Source organism: Platichthys flesus, chromosome 11 (genome assembly GCF_949316205.1).
Source record: "Platichthys flesus chromosome 11, fPlaFle2.1, whole genome shotgun sequence".
Taxonomy (NCBI): domain Eukaryota; kingdom Metazoa; phylum Chordata; class Actinopteri; order Pleuronectiformes; family Pleuronectidae; genus Platichthys; species Platichthys flesus.
In genome coordinates this window covers 13,445,020-13,463,955 of record NC_084955.1, presented here as the reverse complement: position 1 = coordinate 13,463,955, position 18,936 = coordinate 13,445,020, and the positions used below count along the sequence as shown (strand labels likewise).

At 41.5% G+C, this 18,936-nt stretch overlaps 1 protein-coding gene across 1 annotated transcript; it reads right to left on the bottom strand.

Moving 5' to 3' along the window:
• Nucleotides 1–199: 199 nt before the first annotated feature.
• On the bottom strand, nt 200–18,347 carry kcnn4 (potassium intermediate/small conductance calcium-activated channel, subfamily N, member 4). The gene is made up of 9 exons (XM_062399722.1): nt 17,837–18,347; nt 12,377–12,472; nt 10,452–10,888; nt 8,093–8,228; nt 5,462–5,572; nt 3,146–3,267; nt 2,203–2,272; nt 1,341–1,507; nt 200–1,199 (listed from the first exon to the last, which is right to left on the bottom strand). Exons 1-9 carry the CDS (start codon nt 18,215–18,217, stop codon nt 1,196–1,198), a joined length of 1,524 nt encoding a protein of 507 aa, XP_062255706.1. The 5' UTR covers nt 18,218–18,347; the 3' UTR covers nt 200–1,195.
• Between the last annotated feature and the right edge of the window lie 589 nt (nt 18,348–18,936).

Here is an 18,936-nt window from a genome sequence, read left to right as displayed (position 1 = left end):
AAGGCATTTTGTTCAGTATTGTGATTAAGTAAATAAACACCAAAACTCCAGTTTATCCTCCAGAGGAAGTGTTATGTCCAGTTTTGCTTATTCTTCTGAAAGTGCATTTTTTTACAGTGAGGGTTATGAATGGGGGGGAGGGTTCCTTGGTCCTCATGTGTTCTGTTTTTCTGATTTTTTTTATTTCAGCTTAAACTAATAAATATGTCATCCTCTTCTGAGTTGTCAATATACTGGTTGAAAATAGCAAATAAGTGTTTTTAAATGATTGTAATACATATTTTTGACTCCACAATATCACGGTTCACTTTTTTCATGTCCACTTGGTGGAGCTGTTGGGTTGCTAAAAGTTAATCTTCCAAGACTACTTGACAAGTTGGATTATTCTAATAACAGGTGTAGACGGCAGATGAAGATCACAACCCTCAATGTGGACATTCATCTATGATTTCTAGTTTATTTCGGTTACGATGTCTTGCACTTTACAAATTGAAATAAAGGTTTTTTTTGACTTGAAGTATTTTGTTCTGTTGGTGGAGAATCACATCCATTATCTTAGTGGATGGAAGGGAAAACAGAACACTGAAGAAGTGTTAGAGGTTTGTACTATATTCAACAAGCCTGTTTGAAAATAACACTTGGGCCTGGGAACCTTTAAACTGTCTCCTAGTGATCATATGATTTGCAAAAGGGTTTTTGGAAAAGTTAGAATATTGCAAAAGATTTCAAATAACATTAGTATGTAAAAATATATCTCATTCCACAGGAATAAGGCAGTATTAGAGACCATCAATGAAACCTTATGAGTAGCAATTCAGAGAGCAATCCTGGAGGATGTGAGGGTTGTTGATTACATAGATCTCCACGGCCCTTGTTTGACATTATTTCTGTTCTTTCCACTGGTGAAATCACAACAGAGCTCTCAAAATGCACATCAATTCTTCTCCCACAATGAATAGGAGTCTTGTTTTATCCGTATAATGTTACAGCTATGAGTCACTGTGCAGTGGACTCAGCACAGGCCCAGAAGATGAGATCTTTAGTAAGTATGTCAGTCCTCCAAGTGGTTCAGCAAGTTAAAGAGTCTGGAGCAGCATTGGGTGGAGAGGATTCGCTGCATTTTCATGGATCTTGCAAATGAAAACACTGGAGGCAGTTCACTCTCTCTTTTCTTCAGAAACACATTGGAGCCGTGTCACCTGCAAAGAAAATGTAGACCAAAAACTGGTTATTTTCCTCCGCAGGCATGTTCCAATTCAGTGCATATCGGCCTACCACATCCTGCAATGCGCAGTTATCAGACCTGCACAGTGTCACAAGCACCTCTCTGAGATGTTTACCTGATCTCTGGGTTGGGGTGATGCAGGAACTGAGACAGCAGCTCAGATGTTTGTTGGAAGCAGCGACTCAGTTCGTCCAGCTTCTGCTCCATGGAGAGGATGCGCTGCTCCAGCTCCCGATAGGAGTTGTTCCAGTTGGCGCTCAGGTCACACATGATCATCTGCATCTGTGGAAACCGGCCACACTTTAAGTATATGTTACAGATTCACAGCAAAGCTCTTACTTACTGACTGAGTGACAGTGTTATTATTGTGCATGTTTGAGGCCAACTCAGTGAGTCAAGCTCGAAAACCACCCGAGAATTGTTGACTCAGAAACTGTCACTCATGGCGGTGACTCCTTCACCAACTTGAAGAAACCAGAAGCAACCAACTTGTATTTTTCTTCCTCTATGTTAAGTGTGACTGTGGCTCGGCTGCATTTAGTAAGTTTCAGCATTGAAGTTTATTTGATCACAAGAGCCATCGCTGTAAAATGGAGTAGAATGAGATTTTGTTTCTCATGCGCTGTGTGCACATACAAATGGTTAGAAAACTATACTAGAAAGAAGCAGACAAATGAGACGAGTGCTATCAAGTTTCCAAGTTCAAATAAAACAATTGTATAAAATATATACGTGCATTAAACTAGCTACATAGTTTTAAAGAAAGTAGCTTATTATTAGACGGTGCTATTTAAGAGAGAAGTAAGCCTTTAGTCTCATGGCCAGTCTGAAGACGCTTCCGCAAACTCTGACTGTTGTGCAACACGTCGGGATCACTGCTCGACTGTATCTGATTGTGTAGTGAATCCTTGTCACCTCATTTGGCATCTGGCTTTACCAGTGAAACATGCATTATATACAGTCACAGTGTCGCTCACCTTAGGCAGGTCCACCATCTCACTTACGTAATCCCTCAGTTGTCTTTGTTTGAAGCGTAAATGACGGAATCTACAGAGAAAAAGGTTTCAATTGATCACAGTCATGAGGAACTATTTCTCACATTATCACGTTTTCAAACAGTGGGGCAAGAGAAACTAACCTCATGTACACATTATTTAATACCATTTCATTGTCATATTTCTGGGAAAACAGAACAGTTGAAACACAGAACCCCGGTTTGCTCCAAGAATACAGTATCAATAGAAGACAGTGAATAAAACAGTAGAGCATTAACTTTAAGAAATGTAAGTGAAAATTAGAATAAAATATTGTGCATTATTAATACATTTTAATATTAAGTGTACACAGTGTAATGCGGCACCACTACCTAATGGAAATAATAATATAAATGACTATAAAATAAGTTAGATATATGTGACGGTATATGTGACAACAAGTGTGTTGTCAGGATAATGGCCCAACACTTCTGTACTTCCTGTCTCATGCAATAAATTTGTTCTTGGAGGAGGAGCTTGGGCTCAATGACGAAAAGACCTAACGCAAATTGGAAAAAAAATGGCTCCTCATTGTAACATTGTCCATGTGGATTTTCGTGGTGGGTGTCTCAGTGGATTGACATTAAGATGTGTTTAAGAAAGTAAGCAGTAACACTCAAAATATTTTCATTTCGCCAGCATGCTGAGGAATTTTGTGTTTATTCTGTTGATTCAAAGGGTTGAAACTTGCCCTGCCGACATAAAACTGGCAAACAAATCGAATGACTAATCCTAATTAGTCTTTCAAAAACAAAGTCTCTGTGGTTCAGAATGTTGACAGTAAGTTAATGACCCGTAAAATACACATGGCGTATAAACCACCAACCACTTGTATCCCTCGCCCAGATAACAACACGCAGGGATCACTCAGCGATATAACACCCACACTCTGATGGCTTCCAGAAGGCATCTCTGGTGTCTTCGTTGCTCACCGCGGTTACCCTTCGTCAGGTTGGTGCGATGCAAGAGCCAGCATTCCCTCAGAACATTAGCAGCAGCGTGGCGGATCTGGTAAAGAGACAGAAAGTTTCAAATTGGCCGATCAAACACGGAAGTTCTGGGAGGAGAAACATGTAGATAAGACCACGCAGATAAAGTCAATCCGAGTGGCAGAGTTAACCAAGCTCTTATCTTGTGTTTTCCAACAGAATCTGGATTTTACATCGTACATTTTACTACAAGAAATAAAATCACGAGTCATCCAAGCATGCTGATTAATTCCAGACAGGGTTTCCTGTTCGGCTCTTTTGCTCTATGATGCTTATTACAGATAAAGCAGAAGTATGAAGGTTTTATTTTCACAGAGAGGCTTATTTAGGAGAATTTGAAGAGCGGGTCATACAGAGTGGAAGTGAGATTCAATGCATTTGCAGGATTTCTACAGTATCCCCCTTTTTTCTCTTTGATTCTATTCGTGTCTGTTTGTCTTCCTGCCCCGAATCACTGTAAGTGCCCCGTAATGATGTCACGCTGGCCCTGTTGTGGGGGTTATTAATAGAGGTTTGTCAGTGTCTGCATCCAGATGTCGTCCCTTGTTCCCATCAGTGTAAATCTGGACTGCACCAGATAGCTCAGAAGGACGCAACCACATGCACGAAAACACGCTCAGACCAAAACAACCACAAGCTGCGCATAAAGATGCACCGAGTGACAGGATGCAGCCACTGGGAGAAAGGAAATGGTTGTATCCTCCAAAACAGTGTACCTACTGCAGTCAGTAGCTGCTCTAAAGTTTGGCAAGAACCTATAGCATTGTATTCAAAGCGCCCGGAGAAACTAAGAATGGAGGAATCAATCATTACGTATTCATGTATATTCATAAATTACATCTTTGACTTTCTGGCAGTGTTTTATACCTTTTATTTATGGGACACTTGAATCCTGTCCAAGGCTACAAACAGAGTTACTCTATGCCAAGCCACTTCCACCCACACACACCTAAACTCAACCAGTTTCCTGCCCTCAGCCGCACGATCCTGAACTGACACGAGTTTCTTTCCTGACAGAGATAAGATTGTTTCCTCTGTTTGACGCCTTGAAAAGGCTTTTAAAGGGATTGGCACAGCTCATCTCCCTCCTCTTTTCCCACACTATCACGTCCTGTGGTTTCTCTTATTTAAAGAAAATGCAACATGGAAAGTAATGACATGTCCATCCTGACAACTCCACGCACTTTGTCATCCGTTGTATTTGTCCGGCTACACTGTAGTAACCTCTCAGAGGTCTGAGGTTCGCTCACTATTCATATTTATTTAGGGAAGTGCATTTGATTATGAGATAAATCACACTTGTGGTGAAACCATACACTTTATATAGGCTCCACCTGTGATATTATTTAAATTGATATCTATACGTCCTTTTAAATCTACAGTTAATTATCTGACCTATATTGAGCTGTTGGTCTATAAATCTTTTAATAGTTGTATGTTAATTCAAACCTCTATCAATAATCTCAGAAGTTTGCAAACTAAAACCAGAAAAGTTCTGGTCAGCTGCAAGGTTGAATCCTAGCACATTCTTTCTGTGAGACGAAAATGCTAAGAAGCACCACAACACTGTAACAGACCTTTCAAATAATTTTGCATTAACAGTTGCATTGCCACGCAATCCTCCAATAACAGACGGATGCAAACTAACTCCCTCAGCTGCAGGCCAAACGCCATCTTTTTATACAGATTTGGGGACTGATATAAAGTGTGCTTTCTTTTTCCAGAATTTAATATAAAGACTTATACAAATTTTTAGTTACAGTGAAGAATCATGATCTGTTGCAACATATATACTGTCAACTCAGACTTCAGAAGATTCCTCGGTAGACGAATGTGAATTATTAACAGAAAACATTGTGACCAATATTTAACTATTCACTTCATTTACAGCCTCTTCATCTTGCTCGTGTCGATTGGTGGGCTTAGGAGCAAGACCTCATTTTGCCTATAAAGACAAGAGCTATCGATATGTTGATTGGCAGGTAAATAGACCAAATGATTCATGTGCAAGCTTCTCTCATCAGTCAATGCAGATGGTCCACTGGGATTTATACATTTACACAAGTTTGAAACTTATTGCCAAAAGCAAAGCAGTCAGCAATCAAAGTTATATGCTTGAAGAAAAATAAATCTCTAAATTGTTACATAGAATGATCCACAAAATGGTGAGCGTGTATGTTTTTCCCGTGTTTCATCATGGTGTAGCTTCTCACCCTTTTCGAGATCTGGATGTCCAGCATGAAGAAGTGCACATGTTTCTCTCCTTTGTTCAGCACCAGCTTCTTGGTGACGACTGCCACCAGCATGGCCGTGCAGGCTACACCCTAAAACCCAACACACACACACACACACACACACAAACACAGAGCTGTTGGCATGGTTACTGATATATTTACCATCTGCTTCAAGAAATTCACAGTGATTGTGAGGGAATTATTCTATTACATGAGGATTTTAGTTCTGATTTTGTCTCATTCCTTGACAGTGGCTCTCGCCTCTTTTTTTCACCGTTCCCCTCATGGGAGAGTAGTGCTGCTTATTCAGAAAACTGGATGTTGATCTCCATACCTCATATGGTTTCATCCAATAAATCAAAGTTATATTTATAAAGTGAGTGCAATGGCGAAACACAGGCCTCTGTGGCACTGCTATGCGGGTTTCCTCTGAGAATAGCTGTGTGCTATTGCTGGACAGACTGATGGTGAATATTCAGATGGGCGGCAGACCGAGTCACAGTCACATACTCAGTCTCACATACAAACACATAAACGCAGTCAAAACCCTCCAGTGAACCTGTAATCACCACAGATAAACAGAACCAGTGTTTACCTGTTTTCCTGTTTCGCAGCTTGCATTGGAAAGTGAGAGAAAGGAGAGAGCAGCATCAAACATGAGCACAAAAAAGGCACAAACCAGAGTTTAGAAAGACATACAGCATTTATCCTTAACGCCAACAGCCACAAAACATCCGCCATTACATAGCCTGTGAAAACCTGGGAGGTACAAACTCTTTCCCTTGGATCCATCCTCACATAGTGATGGGATGCAAACAGTGTTGTCAACCCCTGAACACAGCTGCAAATTGAGTTACAGCAAAAGTTCAGAAGTCTTCAGCCGTATTACAGGTGCGAGCAGCGCCCCAGTCACTGGCTAGAACTGCACTGATGGGAGTAGGAATTTTATTTATTTTTTCCTAACCATGGGCACAGGTTGGCACACCCTCCTGTTGTAGTTAGTGCCAAAGACAATAAACCACCTAAAAATGGATATGGTGGAAAGTTTTCCCTTACAAGAGCGGGAGCTTATAAAAACAAGGGAGAGAGAGTGAGAGAGAGAGAGCAAGAAAGCAAGAGAGCAAGAGAGCAAGAGAGCAAGAGACAGAGAGAGAAACAGAGAGAGAGAGAAACAGAGAGAACTGTTTTCCACTTTGTCACAGAGGTGTCTCAACCAGATCCATGCCCATTACCCACAACTTTGGAACAGCTCTTATCTTGTACAGCATTAAAAGGAGGTGTAGCAGCAAACTTAAATTGTGTCTATTCAAATAGACAACCTCTGCTGGATCTCAGTGACTTATTGTTTATTTAACTCAACTGTAACTCTTTGTGTTTTATCTCAAATATGATTCCCCCATCCCTTTGACCTCTTTATCGCTGCCCTTCCCTCCCACTCCCGCTTGGGTCTTAACCCTGCATTCCTTTACAGCACCATAAAAAATGCCATATTGTTTTGCAGTGAATTAGAAGAGACTCTTTCTCTGCTTCCTCTCGGGCATATGTTCTTTCTTATATTCTATGATGAGATGTACAACTAATCTAAATGTCATCAAGCAGCAGACACACCACGCCCAATGCAGATGTTTTGTGTGGACTGCACAGAGCCAGCTCAACTCCGACAGCTTCCCTCCTTCTGTCTTTTGAGTGCCTGGTACAGCCAAGGTCTTGCAGAGGCACCATCCATTTATCTACAGCTGTGATCTAAATCAAACACTCCAAGGAATGAAATGTCTGTCAGCACCTCTATGGTGTGCAGCCGCGCAGAAAGTGTCCAACGCGTCCAACATAACGAGTGGAATAGAGCGTAAAAGGCCTGGATGGAAGACAAGAGGTGTAGGAGAGAAGTGAACCAGACTGGACCGACCCAGGAAATGGGAAATAGGAAAATGGGCAAAAAGTTGCTCCAGTGGAACAGAACAAAAATGGAAGGGAATGAAACAAAACAGATGAGATGATATGGACCAGCGCAGAACAGAATATAGCAGAGGATATCCCCCAGAACAGAGGGAAATAGGAGAGCGCAAATCAGAACGAATAAAGTACATTGGGGAGAAAGTGCATGAAACGAAATAGACTTAAATCAAACAGAATATAACCGAATCAAATGGAACACAATGGAGTGAAATGAGCCAAATCCAAACATGAGATATGAGCAGATTGGGTTATAAAGGGAAAGAACAAAGAGGACAATGGAATAAAATGAAAATAAGGGAAAATTTGACCCGTACAAAGAGAACATAACTAAGGAAAAGAACAGCAACAGGACAACTTGTTTTATGCGTTATCGATGTGGTCGGGTCATGTACACAGATGGTTTAGTTAAGACCAAAGATAAGAAGTCTTCATTCTTTGCGTTTACTTATTCGAGTATTAAATGCCACGTCTGTTGAAACAAATACTGCTCACTGGCTAAAACGACTAAGAAAAGCACCAAAACAACCACGTGTGTGACTTCTCACTCAGATGCACTCAACTGCGTTTAAAGAAAAAATCCTTAGTGCGTCTCCGAGCATGAACTCTTCAGTGTCTCAAACATGACATTTCCTCTATAAGCCAACCTATATTTACCATGACTCCAGTGAAGAGACACACCACCTTGCCACAGCTGGTGGTGGGCGCCACATCCCCATAGCCCACTGTGAGGAAGGTGATGGCGATGAGCCACAGAGACGTGTCTATGTGGCCTGTTACTGCCTGGGTCTGCCTGAAGGGAGGAGAAAGCATAGACTGAGACTATCATAGCCAAATGACTAGAATGGCACTCGGCATACATCCAGCAGGGCCCAACAATTCAATTCAATTCAATTTCATTTGTTTGATTGAGAAACCCAAGAGTTCCCACAAGGAGCAAACACTGTGGCCACTGGGAAGAGAAAAAAACATCAATATCAACTGGAAGAAAACCCTGGCAGGACCAGATTGAGATTGGGCGGCCATCTACCTCGACCAGTTGGAGTGAGCGGTGAAAAATGGGGAAGAGAGGAGAAGGGGGTGGAAAAGAGGGGAGAGAAGAGAAAGAGAGGGGGTGGGGTTGAGACAGAGAGAGACCAGGAACAGTTGTGTGACCTTTATAGACGTAATGATGTTATTAATGATAGCAGCACCAGAAATTATAATAATAATAATTATAATAATAATAGTTGTTGGTGAGTAGTCCGCTTAAATCCAGTCACACTTGTAAATACCAGCCCCTAAATATGCCTGATTTTTTTATCAAGATTCATGAATATTTCCCTGGGAGTCATCCTGCTGACAAACAAACCATTACCTCTTTAGGGGAGGTAGCAATGAACCAGATTGGTGTGGGACTTGTTAAATGTCTCTGTAGCTATAACCTGTAACTATGAATATGCCTTAATCTCTCTGGAACGTTATCTCAGATTCAACTAAATATTAAACAACTATTTCCTGTACACGGTGAGTCTGCAGAGTTTGATAAAGGTGAGCTTTGTAAATCGATTAGTGTATTATCTCCACTCCACAGTTTGAAGATAGAGTCAACATTATAAAGTAACATTGTAACATATGCTTGGCAGAAACCACACAAAGAGGTTAATCAGCGAATGAGTTTTCTTCTTTCTCCTGTCACAATCAAACAAGGGCTTGAGACAGTTTTAATCAACTATCAATCAAAAGCTCTTTTATTGCTCCTGACAAATCATACACTGGAGACTGAGACGTGACAAACTGGAGGCAAAACCTCCCATTATGGTTAAGAATGACCTCACACTGAACAAACAGCCAAGCAGACTGTAGAGCATCAGGCTGACGTTTAGTTGGCTCCCGCTGAAGGGAAACTTGTCGGTGTAACAAAATAGAATATGATTATCAAATCGTCAAATCGTTGGAAACCCGCTTTGAACAGGAAAGTAAAATTGAGCATCAAAGTTTGTGTGCGAGAGAGCCGTCTAAGTGATACCATTGAGATGTGACGAATAGAAAGGTTCTGGTTAATGGTTTGCACAGCGTAGTTAATATAGGGCCCGACTCCTGACTCAGTCTTCAATTGAAGGGGAAATAAAAACATTGTTTTCTCAATTGTTTGTTTTGGTTTAAACTATTTGATGTCATGATAACGGGGAGTGAAACGTCCTGATTTACAGCTGAGACTGACTTGTGATTGTTAGTGAGCATATAACCATGGAACATCACTACCACAGCTTTATCCCATTTGTATCCAGGATATTTGAGCTTCATTTCTGGATAGTGGGAGGAAGTGGTGAGGTGTTAGTCATCTTTATATACAGTCTATGATATTCCTCACAGTCCTCCGCCTCTGGAACCAGAAGGCGTGTCGCACCACAAACTCTATTTATAATTCTTAGTATTTACATAAAATGCTTGCAAAATATCAAATATGAATGCAAGTCATTGAATTGGTCGCCCAGAGATGCAAATTCGGCATGAAAGAATCATGTTTGCAGGGAACTACTTTGTTAGGAACTCAAAGATATGTTTTGCTATGACTCTGTAAATAAAGAATCCTTAATTTCAATGGTTTAACTCAAAGTTGCTAGGACGTTTTCAAGAATCAGAAAGGATCTGGTTGAAAAGGGCTGTGACTAAGAGCTCAACTGAGCTAAGAAAGATTTCAGGAAGTGATTCAGTGTACTGTACAGAAATGAGAGTGGTTTCAGATATTCAACTCTCCGCAAGAAGGAGAGTAAGCATATTTCCCAAAATAAACAGTTCCCTTAAATACACAGTCTGTCCTTCGTGGGTTTGTGGTCAACTTGTGATTGTTAAAATTTTTTTGTCATTAGAGTTGTTTTGATTTAATTTTCTTAACTGCTTAGTATTGTGTAATTTCATCGAAAAAGTCTTATATATTTTATATATTATCTTATATAGAAAATATAATACTTATTATAATGTTTAATATGCACATATTCCATTTGATCACTTACACGCAGCTCTCTTTCCCTACCTCTCACACAGCGTAAGCATCCAGGACGCAGTGAGCCAGAAGAAGAGGATGAAGACCAGCAGCGTGCGTGCCGGGTGCTTGTTCATCAGTACCTTGAGAACAAAGCGGAAGGTGAAGTTGATGTTGTTGAGCGAGCCGATGCTCCTGTAGGAGGCGCTCAGCAGCACTTTGCTGTGCAGCAGGATGGCTCTGTGCACCAAGTACAAACGCAGGAACATCAGCACTGACAGCAGCAGCTCCATGTCCAGCAGGGCCCTGTTGTGATGGCTGGTATGACAGAGCGGAGCTGGGGCAGAGGAGTTGAAGTGGAGGCCCACCTTCCAGTATGTGCCTATGGGGTGGATGGAGCACACTAACAGCTCAACGGTGATCACCAGAACCCGGTGGCTGGTCAAGGCGATACGCCAGTCCACCTGGTTGTGGTCATTGATGAACAGCTGAAAGATGGAGGAGGACATCAAAGACAGAGAGAGAGAAGATAAGAGATAGAAACTAGTGAAAACATCAGATTGTTACCATTTTATATGTAATGTTTAGAAGTCATAAAAAAAGTGATGTGGAAAAAAATACAAAACTCAGATAGCACGTTTAACATAGAAGTCATGAATTTAGTCACTTGAAATGTATTTATTGGTAATATAATTAAATGTATTTATCATCGGATTTTGTTATTGTTTTCCAAACATATACATCATTTATTATTATTATCACAGTGATTGGTTCATATAGGAGGTGAAAACCCAAGTTTATCATAACCACCGGCTCACCTGTGTGTGAGGGAGGGGGGGAGTGGGTCGCCACATTTTTCGTTGACACATTATCTTGCTTATATTTGGCTTATAGTTTGTCCACATTCAGAATAAGATGAGCTTTAGTTTGTACATTATTATTGTTTTTCATTACTAAAAACCTTTTTTTGACGTTTTCTGGATCTATGTCAGACAAAGTCCCTCAGGCCCGAGCCTCAGCCTCTCTGCGACTTTCGTGTTTATCCCCTGAACCTGCAACGATGTCATTGACTAGAGTCTAGTCATTTAATACCGTCTAGTCACTAGACGGTATTAAATGTTGAAATCCGTTAAAAATAGAGAGTCATCTATCAGCTGTCAGAAGGGAAAAGGTACACAAGTTTGCGTTCATACTTCATATGACAACACTGAGGAGAGTGTATTCTCCATGGTGTAGACCCTCTTTTCCTTGCTCCACTAAGTCCGACCTGTTCTTGTTCTTGCTTGATTTAGTTTATCACCTCTGACACTGCATTATGGTTTGGTCTCCACCCTGAACCTGCCCTTCCTTATCTCCTATACGCACTCTGCGTGGACCCCCCTTGTATCTGACACATGACTTGCAACCAAACAGGAAACACTGGGGGCAAACCCTGCAGCCCAACCACAAGGATAACAAAACCTGAATCCTGCAGTGTGGTTCATCAATGCCACATTTTTTGCACTTTAAATATGCACACTGTGAATACATATGATAGTAAAGAAAATTGTTTACTCAACCCAAACTTTGTGTATATAAATCAAATCCACACATAATGACAGAGAGCCACGTGGATTGGAAAAAAAATGCAGCCGCAAAATTGTGCATGCCTGTGTGAGCTGAGGTCTCTGTGTGTTTTTGCACATAGCAAATAAAGCACAGACAATCAGTGTCTGATCAGAGTTCCTTCTAAAACAACTGCCCTCAAGTACATCTAACAAAGTGTCATCATAACCAAGCTAATGAGAAACTATTGTTATTGTTATTAAGAGTGATGCACAAAATACAGCCATGAAGTGTAGACATGTACTCACAGGCTCTCACTCTCTCTCTCACACACACACACACACACACACACACACACACACACACACACACACACACACTCAGACACACACAGAGCATCCAGACTGATGGAAACAATGAGAGAAACTCACCCTGATGTCCTTGTAATGAAAAGCTATGATGAGGATGATGAGACACCCGGTGGACAGGCTGATGGAACAGTTGATGATCAGGGCGATGTCTGTGCCCTGGTGGGAGGGGGGGGGGGGGGGGGTGGATGGAAACAAAGGCATGAAAACGAAGATGTCCATTATCAAGGGTTTTGTTGAAATAACGGTTGGAAAGATAATCATAATATCCTAAACATTTACATGGGTTTGATTCATTTTAATTACAGTTAAAGTTTGATCAAAATAAAGGGTCAAAACAGACATGGTAACACCTTGTCACTACAGACCAAGGAATAAAAATAATTTAGTTTGTAGCTTTATTTCATTGATTCCCTATTTTGGTCAAATATTGAGATGTAATGCCGAAACAAGCAGTGGTCGATCAACAGAAAATGAACCCTTAACAATTTGATAATCATGAAATTGTTTGTAGCTTCTTAAGCAAAAAAACTCAAACATTCACAAAAAGTCAGCTATTTCTCAAGGCATTTCAGTGAGTTTTGTGGCCGGAACAATTGTCAGTAAATTGAAAAGAAAAAATATTGGATTAAGTTGCTTAAAATATTTATTAGAAATAAAAACACCATTTAAAATGTACAGGATTAACATTTATGACAGAAGGCATTAGCTTGAACGTTTTCGTATCATGATAATGAGGAAAACAACAAATTCAAGACTACACTTGGACTCTAACGGTTTGAATTGCTAACTGTTGTTGATGTTGGACAGTAGAAACCAAAACAACAAGTGAATTATAATGATTTAAGATTGAAATGGTCCAATTAACCTAAGGTCTTGACTTTGACCACAGTACGCCTTGAACCCAGTAACCACTTCATCACTAGTATGAGCAAAGTCATTTCAGTAAGAGAATGTATTTCTCTTGTGCTTCTGTTTTATCAATACTAATACTACCATCTGATTTCCTCTCTTATCTATGAAGTGTTATAACTATCTTTCGTTTAAAGCACAGGTTGTGTCGGAAATTTCCTTGTGTAATTGTGTAATTCTAGAACTTTAAAAATAATTGTGTTTTAACAGCGTAACTGTAGGTTAAGCTAATCCTTGCATTTCCAAAGGGAGCTCCGTTAGTATTTTACAGAACCCAGGCCTCATGAAACGCGGAACTGCTGATTCTGTAATGTACTCCAAAAAGGTACGTAAAAAAACCCCCACTCAATTACACTAACAACAGCACTCAAGGTTTAAATACTTTCTGCTCCAGGGAACGGACAGCAGAAGACACCGATACACATACAAACGGTTTCCCCCGTCACGTCAAAATGTTTTCAAGAAGTGTATTTAGAAAAAGAAATAAGCACAGGCCTCTGCCACACCACCTTGGCCTGAGCAGGTTGAAGAGCTACACCCTCTTTTCATGCATCTCAGCCCCACTGATGCGACGTCAATGGAAGCTTTTTAACGGGAAGTGAAGTTAAATGTGGTTTACAGTTAAAAAGATAATTACAAACTTTCAAACTTGAGGAAACTTGAGCGTGTAGGTGGTATGGTGTGACGTCCATTGGCAAGGTACGTCGTTTTCCAGTTTCTCCTGTAGCATCCACATCGTGTCTGTATTTCATCCAGGGCTCATTAGAAGACCCCACAAAAGCTCAGCGTTTCACCGCATTCCATAACACAGAGTTCAACAACATGCTTCTTGCCGAGGTTTCAAAAAAAAAAAAAAAATGTTGTACTGTTTTCCCCATTGGAAAGAGTCACTTCAAACCCGCTGAACCTGATTTGGGTTATCACGCTTCTTTCTCATGGTCTTGGACGTACAAAGCCACCGTAACCAGGACAGGCCACTTACAGCTCTGAATCCAATGTTAAGGTTTGTATGTTCTGATGTGAATAAAATACTTTTCAGAAAAATAGTACATCTGACATGAGTTCCCTGATGTGGTGTGTTAGTCAGTGGGGTTTTATTAGCTTTCACGTAGATTTTTTCACTCATGGAATCCTGTAAAAAAAAAAAAAAGGAAGGCTTACAAATAAAACCCCCCAAGATTAGTAAACTAGTGGGTCAGTCACAGGAAATGAGACACCACAGGGGGTAAATGAGTTGCAGGTTTCGTCAAAAAACAATCAACACCTGCATGGGGTGAAGACCCTTTGTTTAGATTTCATTAGAAAACTAGAACGAGGCTCAATAGTCAGTTAAATTCAAAAACTCAAATTTCACACACTCGTAGATATCAGTTCTCTAATGTTAATCTCACAATGTTACACAAGTGAAAAGTAATTCCTGGATCTGCCCCCTGATCTGTACCATGTACCAACATTGAATGAGATCTTCCCTGACCAGTACCTCATCCTACCAGCAAGTTTTCATGGAAATCTGTTGAGTTATTTTTCTGTAATCTTGCTAACAGAGAGACGAACCAGGGGTCTTCATGTCGGTCAAACCCTGCATCACATGCTGTGAGTGATTTCTCAGTTGAACGTTCAAGTAGAAGGCCACACATCACCAACCCTCCAAGACCACAAGTTTGTAACATGGCACTTTACTTCACTTTACTTAGCACTGCCGGTTTTCTGACTGACTGTAGTGAGTTAGTTATTGGTGGACTGCAGTGTCTCATCAGTCCTCCATAAAACCAGGATTGAGATCCTCCGCCCTGCAGAAATACTACAGTGCTCTTTATTGGACGAGGTGAATGGGTTTGTCACCTCTAATCACCATGGCAGCACGTTTCAATAAATCCTGAATTCATCTTACACCTGTGTGCCGGATATGGACCAGTTAAGGTCGTTCCAGCTTCATTCCAGCAGTGGAAACAGACTTTGCGTTCGTTGTGGCCTCGTCCGTAGCTGGCTCATACTCTATTTAGCCGCTAAGTTGCAAATGGCCCAATCGTGGCTGATACACAGAATGTTGCCTCGGTGCCAAGCAGTGACATCTTGCCTGCATGAGGTTAACGGATACAGTGTCCTGTTTTGCCGCTCATTTGCATGCAGGTAGTGGAGCTACGGTTAGAGTCCATGTGTGGGTCCTTTGTAACCACATCACAGCAGTCAGTCTACAGAAAATCACCTTTCATTTTACACAGTATGGGTTGCATCACTCAAAACAGCTTCATATTAATGTCAACAACTTTATATTTCAGAAGGACATTTGGCTGAACCGCTGACTGCTTTTTAATTTAAAAATCTGAATCAATTTGGTTTATTTTTGCATGCAGGTAGTAGAGCTACAGTTATAGTCCATGTGTGGCTCCTGTGTGACAACATCACAGCAGTCAGTCTAAAAAAAGGGCACCTGTCATTTTACACAAGATATGGGTCGCATCACTCAAAACCGCTTCATAATAATGTCAACAACTTTATATTCCAGAAGGAAACTGGGCTGAGCCACTGTCTGCTCTTTAACTTAAAAATTTTGAAATCAGAATCAATTTGGTTTATTTTTGCAATTGACAGTAAGGTCAAATAAATGATTAGCCCACAATTATTCATCCGCACTGTCATGTGGTTTGATTTCATTTCAAAACAACACAACAAATAATGTAAAATCATAGCAGGAAAAAACAGCCATGAAGTATATTATTTTGAAACTAAAGGCTCTTACACCAGCCTTTGGGACAACAATGTCGCTTCATCTGTCAAACCTAATCTGCACTTTTACAGTCACATGTGTGGGAAGGAAAACAAAATGAGTTTGTCCAAATGATCCACTTCACTTCCTGTGTAAACACAAAGGACTATTCTGTTCAGATCATGGACACCATGCTCGGCACATGCTCGGCACACTGATTCGGGCCGTGAAGTCATTCCAGGAAAGTTGTCAAAGAGTTGCAGGAAGGAGGACATGAGGTTGCATGCAGGTCGAAGTGCACTCTCCTGGATCTTGCCCAGCCAAACTCAAGACACAGAGACTCCAAGGCTGGCCATGCAAACACTCTCATTATGCACTAAATGATGTGGAAAGATAGCCTGAAGTACCGTGAGCAATCTCGCTGCAGGGGAAGAGGTGAAATGTGGAAAAACGTTCCAGAAATAGCCCTGTTTTCGTGCATAACCATGAAAAGGTAAGCTTAAAATATAACTTTGTAGACTGGCATTATAATTCTGATAAAAAATCCCGCCGCAAATTTAAAAGTGCTTCGAAAAATAAACAGCAGTAATAGCGTTTTGCACCGCGACTGCAAGGATGCTGTATTTTTGTTAAGTCGGCCTCTGTGTGACCAAAGCTCCTGTCGCTCCACAGGGAGATGTCACTGCTCACTACCACGACCTGAACATCACATGTCGTTTCCAGATGAATGTTGACAACAGTTCCATAACTGATGGTTAAATAAGGAGAGCAGCCTCTCCAAAATAATATGCTTTAACTGCGGCACGCACAGCACTTTTCCAGTGCATCAGCATTTCCATGGTATCGAAGCTCATGGCTGTTGTTAGGAATGGACAGACAACACCTGTTCTTGGTTCGCATTTGTAAACTGGAATGGTAATGTCATCCTCGTGCCAGCACTGGTAATTTCCCGACCGTGTCTCTCCTGCTCCAACTCTCTCAACGCATCAGGCGTGTGTAGATTTGAGGGCCAGGCCACATTTCCATAGGTTCCATGAGATTGCGAGCTAGAAATGTGGGGGTTCTCTGACAGTGTAATCAATCACTGACTCTCACAGCATGGAAGTGGTCTGATGTTTTTTTTTGCGGCATGATGCATGAGAACTTTTTTCCACATGTGGAACTGGCGTGTGCTGTGGGAAGTGCAGAGGGAGTTAATAATTTGTTGATTGGGTGGCCTGGCATTGTTATCCACTGAGATCTGCACGTTAATGTCATGAGGCCGTGCTACCAAATAGTGTGTCTGGAAACTGGACTAACTAATCAGGAGGTCAGGGGGGTTCAAAGCCCAGGTGCAGGTTCTGGTGTGGAGCTGCATGGGTCCTGTGCTGTCTGCTAATCAGGGGAGCTGTTATGACAACCACTACGGCCAAGTTGTGTGTTATTTCTGCAACAATTATTGGCAAATTAGTTACTAAATATATCACAAGTAATGAGACAAAGTGATTTAATATCAGTCTGTTGATTTCTGTGTGATTAGTTATGTCATAGTCTGAGTGAAAAACTCTATTTTGAGCTCCAAACTCCCATAAACAGCAGCAGAGCAGTTGTAAACAGACTCTCCATCAACAAAGCTGCGTGACAACAAGTGGATTTTGTAGATGATTTCATAATTTGATGATGAGGTAATAAAGAGAAAAAAGAGCAAAGTGAATTTAATGCGGATATAAGATTATTACAGATGTGCTGCATGTGTGAATGGTCCAACTTTGCAGATGTTAACCCTTTGAAACATGTGTCATCAACTCATTAAAGCTCAACTTTTTAGTCTGACTTGTAAACTTGATCAAACAGCTTTTAGATCGTCATCATTCTAATAAGCCTGGTTTCGTCACCAGCATGAGCGTGTGTCCCTGTTGTCTTACCGGTTTATAAACGTAGGGACATATCTCCGCGTGGATGATCATGAGCAGGATCCCGAGCATCGCGGTGCCCAGCGCCAGCGCGCACAGCCGCTTCTTATCCTCCAGTAACACCTTCCTGTCCCGCAGTCTGTACAGGTCGTCTCCCTCCGTGGGCGTCTTCTTCCCGGCCAGCGGCACGGACACCTCCGCCGAGTCCCCGCCGACGTTCCGACTCATCAGGCCATCGCAGTTCACACAATCCACCACCTTGGAGTCGCCGTCCAGGCTGCGGGTCGTCATCTCCATCTCCAGAGCGCACACGGTCCCTCTGTCCCCGCCGTGCCCCTCCGCTGCTCCGTGCTCTGTCTGCGCTTTGCTTCGCTCCCAGGTTGGAGAAGGCATAGCCCGACGGGCGCGCTGAGTACCAGGCTCTTCTCTCCTTCGTTGCTCATGGAAGTGTCCGGTTCACCTTCAACACTTTGCCTCTAATTCACCAGCACCTTAAGCACTCCTACCAACCTGCGCGCCGTGTTTACGCACACTGGTGCCGCACTGACACGGCAGCGAACTGTGCGCGCTTGTTGGCATGGCTTGTAATTTTAGGAGTGTGCGTCAGTCTGCCGCAAATCTTCTTGTGTGTATGTGTGTGTGTGTTCCTGAGGAATCACGACGCATTCAATCTCACGAACATGGCAGGTCCACTGTTTTAATAGAAGAGACGAGATGTTCTTTTATATTATGTTCTTTATTTGATTTGGATCAGTTTCATCAGATAACCTTTTATTCGATGGGGAAAAAATATTTTAGACAAAATGTTAAAAGAGAAATGTGTTTTGTGTTTCACTTGTCATGGATCAAGTCACGAATTCTTGTTTCCCTCCTCTGGCAATTCAAAAATAACATTATGTCCCACAATAAACCTATTATATACATTTTTGGTAGCGCGCTATAACTACGTTGAGCATCAATAATTGGTGAGCACGAGTTCCACGACAGCTGCAGAGTGACATCTCGTGGTTGAGTAACTTGTTGGGTCCATTCAAACCATTAATCATGGTTCACCAGGATTGTCCACGGCTCGCACAGCTTCCACTCCTTAGTCATGCATCTTAAAAATATAT

What these genes read in the sequence shown, in the direction of transcription:
- kcnn4 (XM_062399722.1), bottom strand. Translation starts at nt 18,217, where the DNA reads ATGCCTTCTCCAACCTGGGAGCGAAGCAAAGCGCAGACAGAGCACGGA. An exon ending in ATGCTTACGCTGTGTGAGAG is followed by an intron (nt 8,229 to 10,451) that starts GTAGGGAAAGAG and finishes TCCTCCCTTCAG; the next exon opens with GCAGACCCAGGCAGTAACAG. An exon ending in GTCTCTTCACTGGAGTCATG is followed by an intron (nt 5,573 to 8,092) that starts GTAAATATAGGT and finishes GTTGGGTTTTAG; the next exon opens with GGTGTAGCCTGCACGGCCAT.